The sequence below is a fragment of the Syngnathus acus genome, chromosome 24, assembly GCF_901709675.1.
Source record: "Syngnathus acus chromosome 24, fSynAcu1.2, whole genome shotgun sequence".
NCBI lineage: Eukaryota > Metazoa > Chordata > Actinopteri > Syngnathiformes > Syngnathidae > Syngnathus > Syngnathus acus.
In genome coordinates, this window is record NC_051108.1 from 6887625 (window position 1) to 6901306 (window position 13682).

The 13682-nt window shown below is 43.3% G+C and overlaps 3 protein-coding genes and 1 long non-coding RNA gene across 10 annotated transcripts in view; 2 read left to right on the forward strand and 2 right to left on the reverse strand.

Annotated features, from left to right (window-relative positions):
* Nucleotides 1-13682, reverse strand: part of LOC119118353 — a 439862-nt gene that overhangs the window by 297432 nt on the left and 128748 nt on the right. The window lies entirely within an intron of this gene.
* On the forward strand, nucleotides 433-2710 carry ppil6 (peptidylprolyl isomerase (cyclophilin)-like 6). The gene is made up of 9 exons (XM_037245288.1): nucleotides 433-558; nucleotides 754-833; nucleotides 966-1061; nucleotides 1243-1422; nucleotides 1495-1557; nucleotides 1623-1773; nucleotides 1860-1919; nucleotides 1981-2116; nucleotides 2198-2710. Exons 1-9 carry the CDS (start codon nucleotides 537-539, stop codon nucleotides 2325-2327), a joined length of 918 nt encoding a protein of 305 aa, XP_037101183.1. The 5' UTR covers nucleotides 433-536; the 3' UTR covers nucleotides 2328-2710.
* Nucleotides 2867-8691, forward strand: cd164 (CD164 molecule, sialomucin). 7 transcript variants are annotated; one of them, XM_037245292.1, is made up of 6 exons: nucleotides 2867-3106; nucleotides 3815-3886; nucleotides 5666-5740; nucleotides 6122-6229; nucleotides 6567-6686; nucleotides 6758-8691. In XM_037245292.1, the coding sequence occupies exons 1-6, from the start codon at nucleotides 2878-2880 to the stop codon at nucleotides 6937-6939; spliced, it is 786 nt and encodes a 261-aa protein (XP_037101187.1). In that variant the 5' UTR covers nucleotides 2867-2877; the 3' UTR covers nucleotides 6940-8691. The 7 variants fall into 7 exon arrangements, with proteins under 7 accessions (XP_037101187.1, XP_037101189.1, XP_037101188.1 ...); XM_037245294.1 differs by having other exon boundaries at nucleotides 5669-5740; XM_037245293.1 differs by having other exon boundaries at nucleotides 3815-3883.
* Nucleotides 9103-12065, reverse strand: cep57l1 (centrosomal protein 57, like 1). Its single transcript, XM_037245279.1, has 11 exons — nucleotides 11913-12065; nucleotides 11411-11567; nucleotides 11188-11337; nucleotides 10992-11113; nucleotides 10788-10898; nucleotides 10633-10710; nucleotides 10434-10526; nucleotides 10311-10370; nucleotides 9998-10242; nucleotides 9792-9936; nucleotides 9103-9683 (listed from the first exon to the last, which is right to left on the reverse strand). Exons 1-11 carry the CDS (start codon nucleotides 11931-11933, stop codon nucleotides 9474-9476), a joined length of 1392 nt encoding a protein of 463 aa, XP_037101174.1. The 5' UTR covers nucleotides 11934-12065; the 3' UTR covers nucleotides 9103-9473.

The window sequence follows — 13682 nt, forward strand, 5'->3', positions numbered from 1 at the left end:
CGGTCCAATTCGTGACAAACCAAACAATACACGTTCCTTGTTGGCAGCTATCCTGACAATCTTTTGAAAAATATTTTTAATCACTAAATACAGTCGTATATATCCGCGTGTCACTTCGGTGTTAAAACATATGTAATGGTTAAATCTAACGATAAGATAGGGATAGGATAGGATGGATAGGTGTAGGACATGATAAGCCTAGGCTTCTTCCTACTCCTTTTCGAACAGTGATATATATTGTTTGTTTTGTTGTTGTTTGTTCTTTATTGTTTTCATTCTTTAAATCATGTTCGAAATAAAGATTCATTCATTCATTCAAGATTACTGTGTTGTGAATTTGATAACTAGAGATCGCTTGCACGAAGTTGAACGTGGCCATTGTCGCATTAAAATGACGTCATATTATGCGCCCACAAGAGTTTGTTGTCATGGAAACACGGGTATTGTTTACAGACCAATGCCATGTTTTCGGTGGATAAATTGGATTTAAGTACTCCATGAACTCCAGAATTCAGACATCTTGACCCTCATCTAAAATGTCTGCTTTACTTACGACCGGTGAGTAAAAACCTTCACGATTGTTATTTTTATTTTGTTATTTTCTAGCTTTTGCTGACGTTTCAGTGTATTCCAATCACTCGGAGCACACCAACTTCACTTTTGCATGTATGCAATTAATATCCTGCATTATTTCAATGAAACACATGACATAAACATAGATAAAATACAAGTAGAATCCTTTTTATTTTTCAGACTTGGAACCAAAGTTGCACATCAAAATAGTGGGCTTGATTAAAGAGCTACATTTTCACATTGCTAAGGCCGTCACTGAGGTAAGTAGCAGGGTGCAGAGGTTCGGACTGTTCCAGGGTGTACTCCACCTCTTGCCCAACATCAGGAAAAAATGTTTGGATGGATGAATATTGTCGCCTGAATTTGGGCTTTTTCTCCTTTTGACCAAACAGGGACTAAAACAGAAGTTTCCCCGCGAATTTGTGGAACCAGAAATTATTCCATTACTTGAATTGGACTGGCATGCATTTCTGGACAACCAGAAGAAGGTAAATTTATAAAATAAGGGATGGTAATGTATTTTTAACATATTCTTAACAACCTGTACAACAAAATTGCTCCTGTCTTGATTCTTAATTGTGTAGCTCATTGCAGTGATGAATCCAAGTCAACTTTTTGCCTTCAACTTTTAACAGAAAAATGTAAGCATTTTCCCTTGTGTGACTAAAGGAAATGCGTGGCGAAATGTGGCAATACTCCAGCGGCGTCATGTGCTTTTTGGACGGCCAGTTCATCGGGGACGATGAGGCTCTCGTCGCTTGGGCCAAAGACCAGTGGGCCTTTACGTGCGACCGGCCGGAACCTTCCTGCGTGGACGAATACTACCTGAAACATCTCTCCGCAACTAAGGCAAGTCGGACATAGCTGGGTAGGCTTTGTTTTGGGGATGTGGTTAAAAATAAACTCATGTTTCCTATTCAGCACAGGTTTGTTTACATGGACATCGAGATTGGAGAAGAGCCAGTGGGGAGATTGTTGTTCGAGGTAAATTAAGGGCGAACCAGTTGCGATTGAAAATGGATGAATTGGACGTCATCTCTGTCGCGCAGCTCTTCTCCAACGTGTGTCCAAAGACGTCGTGGAACTTTGAAGCTCTGTGCACAGGGGAGTCAGTCAGCCAGTCGAGCGCCGGCTATCCGCTCTGCTACAAGGGCTCCCTGTTTCATCGGGTGGTGCCCAACGGCTGGGTGCAAGGCGGAGGTGCGCCGCTGTGATTTGAAAAATCCACTTAAAGTCAAATAATTCATTCAAAATGATGGTGTTGCACTTTTATGCTATCTTTGCAGATATTACTCCAGAAAGGAGAGGAAATGGAGGCGAGTCCATCTACGGACCAACATTTGATGGTACAGCGGCGAGCGGCCCAATGACGTCGGCAGGGTTACTTAACTTTATATCTGCGTTCAGACGAGAGCTTTGCTCTTTCTCACACCAAACGAGGAACGCTAGGGATGGCCAATAAGGGTCCCCACAGCAACGGCTCTCAGTTCTACATCACCTTGCAACAAACGCGGTGGATGGACTTGACGTATGTTGCATTTGGGTTAGTAGTCACCACCAAGCATTCAGTGATTCATTCTTAAACCCTTGCGTATTCTGATTGAATCAATCATGCTTGTCACAGTCAAGTGGTGGAGGGTGTCGATGTCCTCAAGAGGATAGAAGAAGCCCCGACCACCAACCAAAGGCCCAAGACGGAATGTAGGGTTGTAAATTGTGGTGTATTTAAACTCGAAAAGGATTGTGTAAAATAGCATTTTACATTACTGTTGATACCTTACAATGTTAACCGTGTGTCTCATTATAATGCATTATTATTTTTATACATTATAAATCAGTATTGTTCTTATGATGCAATTTGGGCGTATCTGTGAGGAACCAGGATGTCCTGGTTTGAGTTCAACCCAGATCCTCAGAAGTGAGGCAGACTTGCTAACCACAGGTGTCAAACTGTGCTCCTCCAAGGTCAAACTGTCAAGCTGGGTGACAAAAATGTCTCAAGCCAGACTTTTGCGGTCACACCTTCTGTCTCTGATAGGTTGCTTTTTTTTTTTGTGGTGTGGTTGCTGCAACCTCTTCCTTTAGTTGGTTGAAAATGAATATTTCAGAATTGCAAATACATCTTTTGTGATCATTTTGTTTGGTTTGATGCCATGACATTTGTTTTCTACTGTAAAATAAACGTGCCTGTACTCAAAACATGTTGGAAAACAGCACATTCCGGGAAGCTGCAGTCGTTGACGTTGCACTATTCGGCCTCCTCCCCCATCGGTCCCTTCCGCCCCCAAAGTAGAAAGGTGTCACATGACCTGTCAAGTAGGAAGTGTCTCGTTGAGCCAGCGAAGCCTCAGCAGCCTCGAGCACCAACCCTCTAGACTAGACGACGATCCCGAGAAATATCACCGCCGACTCATTCTCGACACGTATCTTGCCGCTCGTTTGTATTCGTCCACCGCAACCATGAACGCGAAGGTGTATTTGGTCGTCGCTGCAGCTCTGGCTTTCATTGGCCCGTGTGTCGCGTCAGACGCAGGTAAGTTCAGCACACGCTCTCGCTCGTGCCAATGCTAACGGCTAGCCGACTAGCCTCGAGGCTTTCGACGCATCTCCGCCAGCGCTTCAAGCTCATTAGCATGATTTGAGAAAATGTCAGTTTAACGCAAAAAGGCAAGGAGATTAATAAATTGATTGAAATGCAAGCTGATGTCACGTGTACGCTCCCGGCTAATACGCATTACAAATTATCCAATTGGCGACGAGCCAGTTTGGTTTTCACGATCGTCGGTGAAGGAACTGGCCAAGCTTTACCATGCCCAAAGTGAACTGAATGACACATAATTGCAGTATTTGAACTAATAACTTCCCCCTCTTTTAAAGGTTTATGTCGCCGTTCGAGGGCCTGACTGAATCTTTGAAAAAAACATGTTGCAAATATCATTTATACGTGTTTCTATTTATATTTTCCACATAATGTGTTTTTGTCACACACACTAATAAAATAAAACTTTTTTTTCCCTTTTTTTTTTTACTATTTATTTTGCTTATCAAGACCGTTTTTTCCAAATGAACTTAGCACCTCCACATCTCATGTTGTTTATTGAGCAATTTGAGACTTTGGAGCCTTTTCAGGATCTACTTAATCACTTTAATTCTTTCCTTAGAAATTGAGCACTGTGGAAGCTTGTGCTAGCTACACCCATGTAGAAATATAACATGCAAAATCAAACTGGTATGTTTGCAGATGGGTGCCTCGACCTCCAGTGTGCTGCTTGTGATGCTGCAAATGACTGTCAGTGGCTCAACTGCCCATCATGTGAGTATATGTCCATCCGTGAATGTGTGGCCACAGGTCGGTCTTTGTGAGGCCTGAATTGCCCGCTAGGGCTCCTGATTGCTGGGAATGGAGGGAATGTATGGTAGCGGCGTTGACGTCATGTTGCATGGTCAAGCTTTGCTGTAACAAAAACAACAGCAGCAGCAGCAACAACGTGAATGTAACAGGCCGGTTTTGCCGCTATTGTATTGCGATCACGCATTAAGCAGAATTGGCACATGGAGGAACACGCCACAATCATCTACTCTGGGGTTTCCCGCTTTTTTTTTTTTCTCCTTTTTTAATACCCGTGCAAATCTGCTTAGTTGGACTAAGCTGGTTTTTATTTTGCAATCGTCACCAAACCCAAAAAAAGTACCCATGTTGTGTTGGGGTCAGAAGAGCAGATTTTTTTTTTTTCCTTTTTTTTTTTCCACCAACACACACTCATGCTCGTCTGATTCGGCACTAAAGAAGTTGTGGAAGCAGAATGTGCGCTTGCACCTGATGCTAGTAAGTCCAACGCAGCACATGCAGGAGAGGAAGCGATATGTGGCAGGAAATCCGCCTTATCTTCACACTGCGGAGGAAACCAAAAAGACATTAGCTACAGGAAAGCGTGTCCGCTAATGAGTGGCTCTCACTCTGACCGACCTAAAGTCATATTGCGCCACAATCACATGACCCTCCACGTGGACGGGCGGGGATGTCATACAAGAGTGGACTGGTTGGACCACTCAACTCAATATAAAGATTTCATTTGAAAACTGGTCTGACCACCTAGTATTGTTTTCCAAATGCTGTGATCTTAAACGGTTTTGTTTTTTCTTCATGCTAAAAAGCTTGCCTAGGTTTCTCTTAGGTTGCAGATGGGTGGAAGACCAAAGAGGAAGTGTAAATACGAAATGTAATACGACTGCCACTCAAAATGTCCACGAGCTGGCCCTACCCTTTCACAGCTGCTTGTTAGATAGCAGCCCCGCCAAACTCCACCCCGCAATTTTACTTATGAAACCCCCAAAAGGTGTTAAAAAATACTTCAACCGACGTGTGACAAAATTCTTTAGAAAGAAATTGCATAACTAACCCGCTGCGAGCGTCGAAAAATTATCTTTGTTTTTAGGTTTTTGATACATGTCAGCACGATGAATTACTGAATTAAGATCAGTAACAGCATCAGTTCAGCTTTTTATTTTTAAAAATCAGGATTGATTTGGGTCCATAAAATGGCAGGAAAATCTTTGAATAAATGGGCTCCACCCTGCGAGAGTGGGCTCATCCTCTCGTTATCTTGATGGAGCTGTAATTTATGAGCAGCCATCTGGTGGGAGAAATTAGATTGGCTTGTTAGTGTGAGGAACACAATAGTACGCAACTGCATTTGAATTTAATGGATTTAAAAAAAAAAAAAAAAAGTCCTGGGTTATTTAATGTAGCTATGTTTGGAGAAAAGAAATAGTTTAGATCAGTCAAATGCTTTTAAAAAAAGACAGAAAACAGTCCAATTTAATTGTCTTCATCATTTTCTTAACGTTCTGGAAAGAATTCAGTCACAAGATGCCGTCAGTCATGACTCGTCAACCAATCACAAGATTCGGACCAGTGAAACGTGTTACAGGAAACTCTCATGGTGGGGCAAAGTCCCGCATCATGGTTAATTAGTAATCGGGTGAAGTTGTACTTCCTTAAATGAATTAGCCAAGTAGCATTTGTCCTCTGTTAAAAAAAAAAAAAAAAAAAATAGAAATTCAAGTCATGAATTTGTCTTGTGTATTTCAGCCCCCGTTGTTGCCAGTTGCTACAACGTGACACTCCTGGAGGCAAACAACACCTGTAGCAACACCAGCTGCTCCGGTAGGTCATTACAACAATGAATTATTGGATTACATAATCATACAGGAAGTAAAGTGCGCCTCCTAAAAAAAAAAATTAAAAATTGCCAGGTGATCATTGTGTTTAGGTCAAATGATAGCTGCTATCAAACTTGACCTAGATCCGAACGTTGAAATCAGATTTGACAGCCTCCTTTGCATTTAATTGTGCTACAAAAGTCATGTTTTGCTTTAAATGTGGGATCTTTGCTTTGTCTGTCGTTAACAGTGTTTGTGTTTTTTTTCACTCGTACTTTTTTTTTTTTTTAAACCCTAACCGCTTCCCTAAATAACGTGGTTTCCGTGGTGTCTCTGGCTTTTGTCCCTTTTCAAAACCTTGTCCCGGTGACGGTTCCCTGTCCAGCTGGTCCGAGCTCAACCACCCAGATTGCCACAACTGTTGCCCCTCCCACTACTCCAAATCCCTCCACCTCTGTTGTCACTACCTTTAGTAGCAGCAGCAGCAGCACAGGTAACTCTTGCTACCCTTCCTCCTCCTCCCTCTCCTCCAGCTTGTGCGCCTAACCATGCTTCTAAATATTTTTTACTGCAGCCTTGCCTAGTTGAGTGTCTAACAACGGCACTTCCTATTTTGTCCAATGCTACATCGTTTGTTTACTTGATATTCTGTGAGGGAAGAAAATTATGCCTTGAAAGTTGGACAAAAACAAGATTCTCTGAATTTTTATACGGGATTTTTATTTACAGTATTGTTTAAAACAAATGTTACCTTGCGCCATACATTTCTGGTTATCGATGATTGAAAATATGAACTGGCACAAGGCTTAACTTTGACTGCGCCCCAACAGCAGGCAATTCAACCAACACCACCACCTCCATTGCGCCGACACCCGCCCTCAACGTCACCACGGTCGCCACCACCACCGCCACCACCACCACCACCACCACTGCTGCGTCCACAAATTCAAGTAAGTGTCACTCACCGTCCAACCTGCGTTGTAAGTTTTTTTAATTGTAACCAGCTGCCTATTTGCTTCAGGCGGGTCCACCACAACAGGCACCCCGGCCCCGCCCACGTCCTCCACGGCCCCTCACAGGAACTCCACCTTCGACGCGGCCAGCTTCATCGGCGGCATCGTGCTGGTGCTGGGCCTGCAGGCAGTCATCTTCTTCCTCTACAAGTTCTGCAAGTCCAAAGAACGCAACTACCACACCCTTTGAGGCCGTACGGCGCGCGATCAGGTCCACTTCTCTCAGAATGATCCCCACGCACCAAAACACTCCCGTCCGCCTCCCTCTGACTCCAACAGTGTTTCCGAGCGCCTTTGAAATCAGTAATTCCCTCAAATCGCAAATGTTACATGAAGCCTCCTCGTAGAATCGAGGAAACACCGTTGGAGTCGTTTAATGTGACGACCGCGAAGGTCCGGTTTAGCTTTTTAGCCTGTTCAATCGTTTGTCTGTCCCTTCTCCCAAATGCCGTTTTATCTTATATATGTTGCTCATCGTTTATATATGAGGTTATGATTCGACCCCCGCGGTTAGCAAAGCTATTTGTCAGGCCCGGTGGCCCCGATTTGGGCAAAGATCACCCAAAATGAGTCTTAAAGATGACAGCTGCCTTCATGTGCGGTCGCATGCAATAAAACATCAAGTCCATCTCCCGTCCATCGTCCCCTTCGGATGCCACCAGCTGTGCAGCGCTTGCGCTGGTGGTCTTCAAAATTGAAAGATTGTACAGTATTTTTAGGAATGTAGAGAATTAGTTTCATAAGGAGTTGGGAAAATAAGCGGCGAGCACTTTTCCTCGTTTTCGGACGCTAACACAGTAGGTGTCAAGTGCCTTTAAATGTCCGGTGTGGTTTGAGCAGGAAATTTGAGGTAAGGACGATTGTATTTCCGGCTGCTTGAGTGTAGCGATGTGCAGGACTGAAGAGCCTTAGAAGAAAACAGTAGAAGTCAGATTTAACCCCGTCCCCCCCCCCCACACCAACACTCAAAGTAGATGACAAGTTTTTGGATGGAAATGTTGACAAATGACTAAATGTCTGGTCAGCCGTGTGCTGCTATCTGTGATTTTTTTTGCTTGCTGGCATTTAGTCGTCTTGTCCTTGATTAGGTTTTTGTCAAGTTCAGGGAAGTCTTAATGAAGGAATGTCCATCTGCTGGTTTTATGCTTTTGTCACAGAATTTTTTATTTTTTTGCATGCTGGATGCTTATTTACTCTGTTACAATTAATGCCAAAATGATTCCCACCCTGGCCAAAGTTTTATTTGCTCGGTGTGGGTATTTACTTTGACTGGAAATAACAATTTGAGTCACTTAAGTTGTCAGGGATAGTGATTTCAAAATGTTGACCTTTTTTTTTTTTTTTTTTCCGTCCTGAAAAACCACTTTAAGTCGTGAAGAAAATGCCTTGAAAACACGTGAGCCATGTTCGCCAATTTATTTTGGCAATCAAGCTTCAGCGTTGCACTGACGAGCTTCGTTTGTCCGGTTCTGAAACCGAATTGAACGCTTGTGTGTTATTCGGCCTCGCATTATCAAATCTAAACTCGCCTTGGTCGTACTTTCGCCAAAGATGCACATTCAGTTTTTGCCTTAGCCTCGCCCTATTTTTGCCCCCGTTTCCCGAAATACTTGAGAGTTAAGTGTCCACCAGCGCCGCTGCATCATCGGGCCCAAATTCCTAAAAGACGAGCGTCACATGCTCATTGTTGCAACGTGCGTTCATTGTATCGCCTGCTTCTTACTCACTCCCCTGCACATCTTCAGGAAAAGTGCCTTATTCAGTTCTGCAAAAAAAACAAAAAAAACTTCATGCTTGTTAATAGAAATACTTATCAGCACTTTCAGACCCATTTAGATATTTTTGCTCGTCCTGATTTAAAGCCTTCTTTCCAAGCTGGCCAGTAGGTTATAAAAAAACAAAACATTTCACTCCTGTTTATTTCTCGGTGAAAAAAAAAAAAAAAAAGCTACAGCATTCCCCGCATGGCCCAATAGCTTGGCATGCGCACATCCGAGTGCCATTCTTTGTTTGTTGCCTTCTTGAGACATCAATTTATCTTGGTACGATTCCAATGGCTATGTACAAAAAACAAAGTGTGCCATTTTTTTCTCTCCTCTCTGTCGCCATGTTTGCATTGTTTTTGTGGCTTTAAGTTGCAGCCTGTTGACCCAATAAAGTTTGTTCAAAATAATCAACACCGTTGCCTTGGAAATAATATCAATGATGAATGTCTATCTTCTGGATAAGCGGAAGAAAATGGATGGATGGATGAATGTCTATTTTGAGTCCATGGGCACTCAGATAATCTGGTTACATTTCTAGTTGTGCTGTGTCATCTAATACAGCAGCAAATGGAAACAACACCTCAAAGTTCTTCTAATCAACCTATCATTTTGTTTTTATTTCCCATCTTGCTTGATGTCTTAAATCAGCAGATTGTTATTTCTAAAGTGCTGCCTTTCTATTGGGTTTGGTTGCGTTCAGAGAAATGAGCTACTTTTGACTGGAGCATACCGGAAATGTGGTTGTTTTGAGTCATGCAACAACATTCACTCAACTGGAGATCTCTCGACCTATCCCCTTTCAAGTCTCGTTTCCCATTCTGGCTCAACACTGCCATCTTGTGGCTAAATATTACATTAACTGGTAAAACAAAGTGTATCAAATGTTTTATTAAAAAAAAAAGAAAAAGTGGATATAAACAGTTGAAAACAAGATTTAAAAACACGTGGCTCATCATAGTCAAGGTTCCCATCTGATGTCTTCTTCTTTGAGGCTGTTGCGCAACTTCTGTGTCTCCCTGAGAATGCGTAGGCTCTGCTGACCTGCGCTGCTCGGCCTGTCCTGATGACGATTATAATTCTTCGGTGCAGGAAAAGACGACGATGGCTGCACGGTGTTCGGCTCGGTGGCCTTGTTGGTGGCCCGCGGTTGCTGGCTCAACTTGTGGACCTGAAAGAATGATAATATATGTCAGGCTTGACACGCAATGGAGATTTTGAAACACATTTGATAGATTAAGTGTTTTTTTTTTTTTTTTTACTCCCACGTGGATTTTACCGTTTGCTGGTGTTTTCTCAGTTTAATGATCTGCGCTCCTTTTTTGTCCATCCTGGCCACCATACTTTCCAGTTCTCTCTGCAGTTTATTCCGTTGCTCCATTTGCTGAGTGGCGTCAATCTGACGCATTAGCTCTTGATGTTCACTGAAACGCACCGATAAATGTTACTAAATGCGTGTATTATGATCGTGTTGGCCGTACGCACAAGCCCATCTGTCCCAGCTCATCCTGAAGGGCCAGCAGGAGGTCGGACAGCGAGCCCAGCGACTGGGGGTCGGGTTCGGGCTCCTGGGCCGCCAGCTGGACGTCCATGCGCAGGCTCTTCCTGGCACCGGCGCCGCCCGAGCAGTGCAGGGCGCTCAATCGCTCGCACAGCTGAGGATGGTGGTGCTTGAACATGTGTAGTATGCTCTGCATGTTGGCGTGCACCGAGTGGCTCGGGCTGGTCGACTGAGAGTAGAACCATCCAAATGTTACATAGGGCAAGTGTGGAGTGCTTTTATTCTGCTAGGACTTACCGTTCCTGCCACAAATGGAATTCTTTTGTGCCTCTGTATCCCATTCGATATGGGGGATTTCTGAATTGGAGCATAGTAGGCATCAGTTAGCGCATAAAGCAGCCTAAGATTTTTAAATAATACCAGAATGGGCTTTTGGGGAGTCTTCTTTGGCTTCGTCTGGTGGATGGCTGGTGGAGAGGATAGTCGGAGGTTGAGGTCCAACTCTCGCTGCAGCTGTGGACGTAAAGTTTTTTGTTTTTTTTAAATTGTAATGGTGAAGTGGACTAAATTAATCTTAACGTGGAGGCTGCTGCTGTATATGGAATGGATTTGGACTTACCTGGCCTGCTTTCTCTTGCACAAGTTTACGCTCATGCTCTTCCTTCAGAAGCCTCTGCTCTAGAACAGCAAGCTTCATCTGTTAATAGCAGAGGCAAAACTAAAGAGCTACAAAAAAAAAAAAGACAATTTCAGGTAATGACGTAGCAATCTTACCTCGGACAAGTTTTGCGTTCTGCTCAGTTTGAGACACTCCGATTCAAGTTTCTGCAGCTTTTCGCGCTGAATTTGGTTGTTTGCATTGCTTGGCTCCTTCTCTTGTTGCTTCTATAGGTTTAGTTGAAACGACAGATAATAAAACTGTTTATAGGTGTGTGATCGAGTGCCGTGACTTTCACACGGGTAGCATTGTCGTCGTACCTGATTGTCCATCGGAGTGCCCTTGTGCTTCCTTGCGCCGTCCACCATCTTCCTCATGTAGTCGAGCTGCTTCTCAAGCATCTTACAGCGAGACTCGGCAGACATCAACTTGGAGTCCAGCTCTGTCACCAAGGCTGCATCTCACTTACGAGCCATCACTTGATATTTTTCTATTTTTGTCTGTGTATGTAGTTACCGCTCCTGTTCTCGCTTTCTGTCACCGGCAGGCTCGTTGACGTGGCGGCAGGCTCATGCTTCCTCGCATCCAAGCTCTTTTCCGCTTGCTGCCGCTCCTGCTCCAGCCGTTTAATTTTTTCCTGAAGTGTCTTCAGTGCGTCCGCGACACCTGCAATGGGCAAGATGACTTTTTCTGTCATTATATATTTTAGTGACATTGATCCAAAAAATGAATTACATACCCTGGCTGTTCTGTATAGTCGGTTGGAGCTCAGGACCGTCCATACGGGTCTCTGCCCTTTTGGGGGTCAGCCCTGCTTCTTTTGGAATTGCCAGTATCTTGTCCGGAGGTTGGTAGTAGCTCCCTATGTAGCTGTTTTTGGAGGGGGAGTCTAAAAGCTACACATAACAATGCAAAAGTTCTTTACAATCTACATTCTAGAAGAAAGAAAGTGAATTCAACTTGTCATGCATCATTTGAGGTGGCAGGCAACTTAACTCCCTAAACACACTGAGAGCACACAACACCATTGCTCAATTACACAGAAATGAAATTGTACTATTACAAAGTAGTGAATCTACAATTCAATACAAATCATGTTTAATTAGCAAATATAACGACCACGGTGTTATTATATATCTATTACACACTGCGTATTTTTTTGCAGCAGCCTAAAAGATTAAATTTAAGATAGGCTAAGAGTTAGCACTACGTGCACGACGATCCACATTCGAAACGTTTACCTTGTCGTGGCTCAACTCCATTCTGTAACATTACGAGAAATCTCGTTCACAACCGAAAGCATGCGTCTGTATTTATTACTCTTGATTTACAGCTATTTGTGTTAGCCGTTGCGCGCTAATGCAGCCGTTTTGACAGACGGTTCCGACGGTTTAAATTTCCCTCTTTTTCTCGACCTCTTGATTCTTGTTCCGCCTGCACACAAGTTCCACCCTGTCCACGCCATCTCCTTGCACACTTTCTTGAAGATTACGCGATTTAAAGACGTCACTGTCTCGTAAGCGTTTCCTCATAGACACGAGTTGTTGAATTGGAATAATAATTGATGATTTCAATGACAATGAGTCGAAGTTTTGCACGACTGACCAAAGATATTTTCCAACACATTGGCAATTGATTCTAGTTGCACAAATATTATTCGTGCTGCACATTAGGGATTTCTATCACTTGCATTCTTTGTACGGTGTTTAATACGCTGGGTGGCCTTTAGCACATCGGACAAACAACAGTAAGCATTCTAAAACGTTGCCAAGTTATTTTTTATAGCATGCAAGGGCCATGGCCATTAAATCTATTAATCTTTTTATCGTTTGTTACCTTCATGTTACTTTCTCACTAAGTCGTCAAATTTTACTGTGACATACATTACAACACATTTTCCAAGGAATGGTCATCCAATAACCTCTTTCACACTCGTTGCACAAATAGGGATGACGTCATTTAAACAAAACAACCCAAGAGTGCAGGGGGGTTGAAGAGTACGCCCCCCTTTTTCTGTTCGGTGTTTTTTTTTCCGCACTGCACGTAGTTTGTGATAAACAACTTGAGGAGGTATGTGGGGGGGCGACCGTTATAGCGTGTTGCATGCTGGGAGTTGTAGTTTATAGAAAACTACCTTTGGTTCGACAAAATTGTCAGGAAGCTTCGATGAGAACTCAACTCCCGAAAGCCTTCCCTCGCCAACGGATTGATAACCAATCAGCTGTCAGATCTGCTTCTATCCCGCCCTTGAGGGCAGACTACCTCTTGCCATTGGCTTGTTATGGCTATCAATCAAATATTTACCCCGTCGTTCTGCCTCCTTGTAATATTGCTGCAGGGCGAACGAGGCTGGTCACTTCTGTGTAAAGGTGTCCCGTTGCAAGACCCGCACCGAAGAATGTGACTAAAGTAAGTAATTTATTCACGACACCCTTCTGTTTTTGTCACATTTTGACTGCTAACCCTTGTTCGACAAACGACGTCGCCCTTTTACTTGCACTGTATTGCCAGAGGAGCAGATTGAATGGAGCTCGGTGACTAACAGGCAGGCTTCGGTATTTGCTCATTTTTAATGACGTTTTGGCGTTCAAGGTTGTCATTTACAGGCGAGTAGGTAAGTAAGCTGCAGGAGATTGTTATTCCCATTTATGAGGCTTCTTTTGTGGTGGAAGATCAAGTATGAGGAACAATGTCTTGGCATGAGGTTGGTTTAAATCCCCTGCTGGATGCCTTTTAGAAGGCAATGCAGATGTTGGTATCTGACGTCAATAAACATTAGTTATCATATTGTCATTGTATGTGCACATTTGGTAGTCTTTTAAATATGCAGCTCTGCAGTCTTATATGCCACAATCTCCACTTTGCTGCATCACTTCGTTTTTGCCAATTATGTGGTTTGTATACATATCGATATTTGCTACATGTGTATCATCCCATATGTGTACATTTTGAGTGATCTCATTTGCTAATATTTGCCTTAGCTTTACTGTACTTCAACAACACACATCAAG

Bases quoted from the DNA above. Each gene is read 5' to 3' on its own strand.
- ppil6 (XM_037245288.1), top strand. From the start codon at position 537: ATGTCTGCTTTACTTACGACCG. The intron at 1,558-1,622 runs GTAAATTAAGGG...TCTGTCGCGCAG, and splicing joins TGGGGAGATTGTTGTTCGAG to CTCTTCTCCAACGTGTGTCC. The intron at 1,774-1,859 runs GTGCGCCGCTGT...CTATCTTTGCAG, and splicing joins CGGCTGGGTGCAAGGCGGAG to ATATTACTCCAGAAAGGAGA.
- cd164 (XM_037245292.1), top strand. From the start codon at position 2,878: ATGACCTGTCAAGTAGGAAGTGTCTCGTTGAGCCAGCGAAGCCTCAGC. The intron at 5,741-6,121 runs GTAGGTCATTAC...TTCCCTGTCCAG, and splicing joins TAGCAACACCAGCTGCTCCG to CTGGTCCGAGCTCAACCACC. The intron at 6,687-6,757 runs GTAAGTGTCACT...TATTTGCTTCAG, and splicing joins TGCTGCGTCCACAAATTCAA to GCGGGTCCACCACAACAGGC.
- cep57l1 (XM_037245279.1), bottom strand. From the start codon at position 11,933: ATGGAGTTGAGCCACGACAAG. The intron at 11,114-11,187 runs GTAACTACATAC...CCTTGGTGACAG, and splicing joins AGAAAGCGAGAACAGGAGCG to AGCTGGACTCCAAGTTGATG. The intron at 9,684-9,791 runs GTAAAATCCACG...TCATTCTTTCAG, and splicing joins TGAGAAAACACCAGCAAACG to GTCCACAAGTTGAGCCAGCA.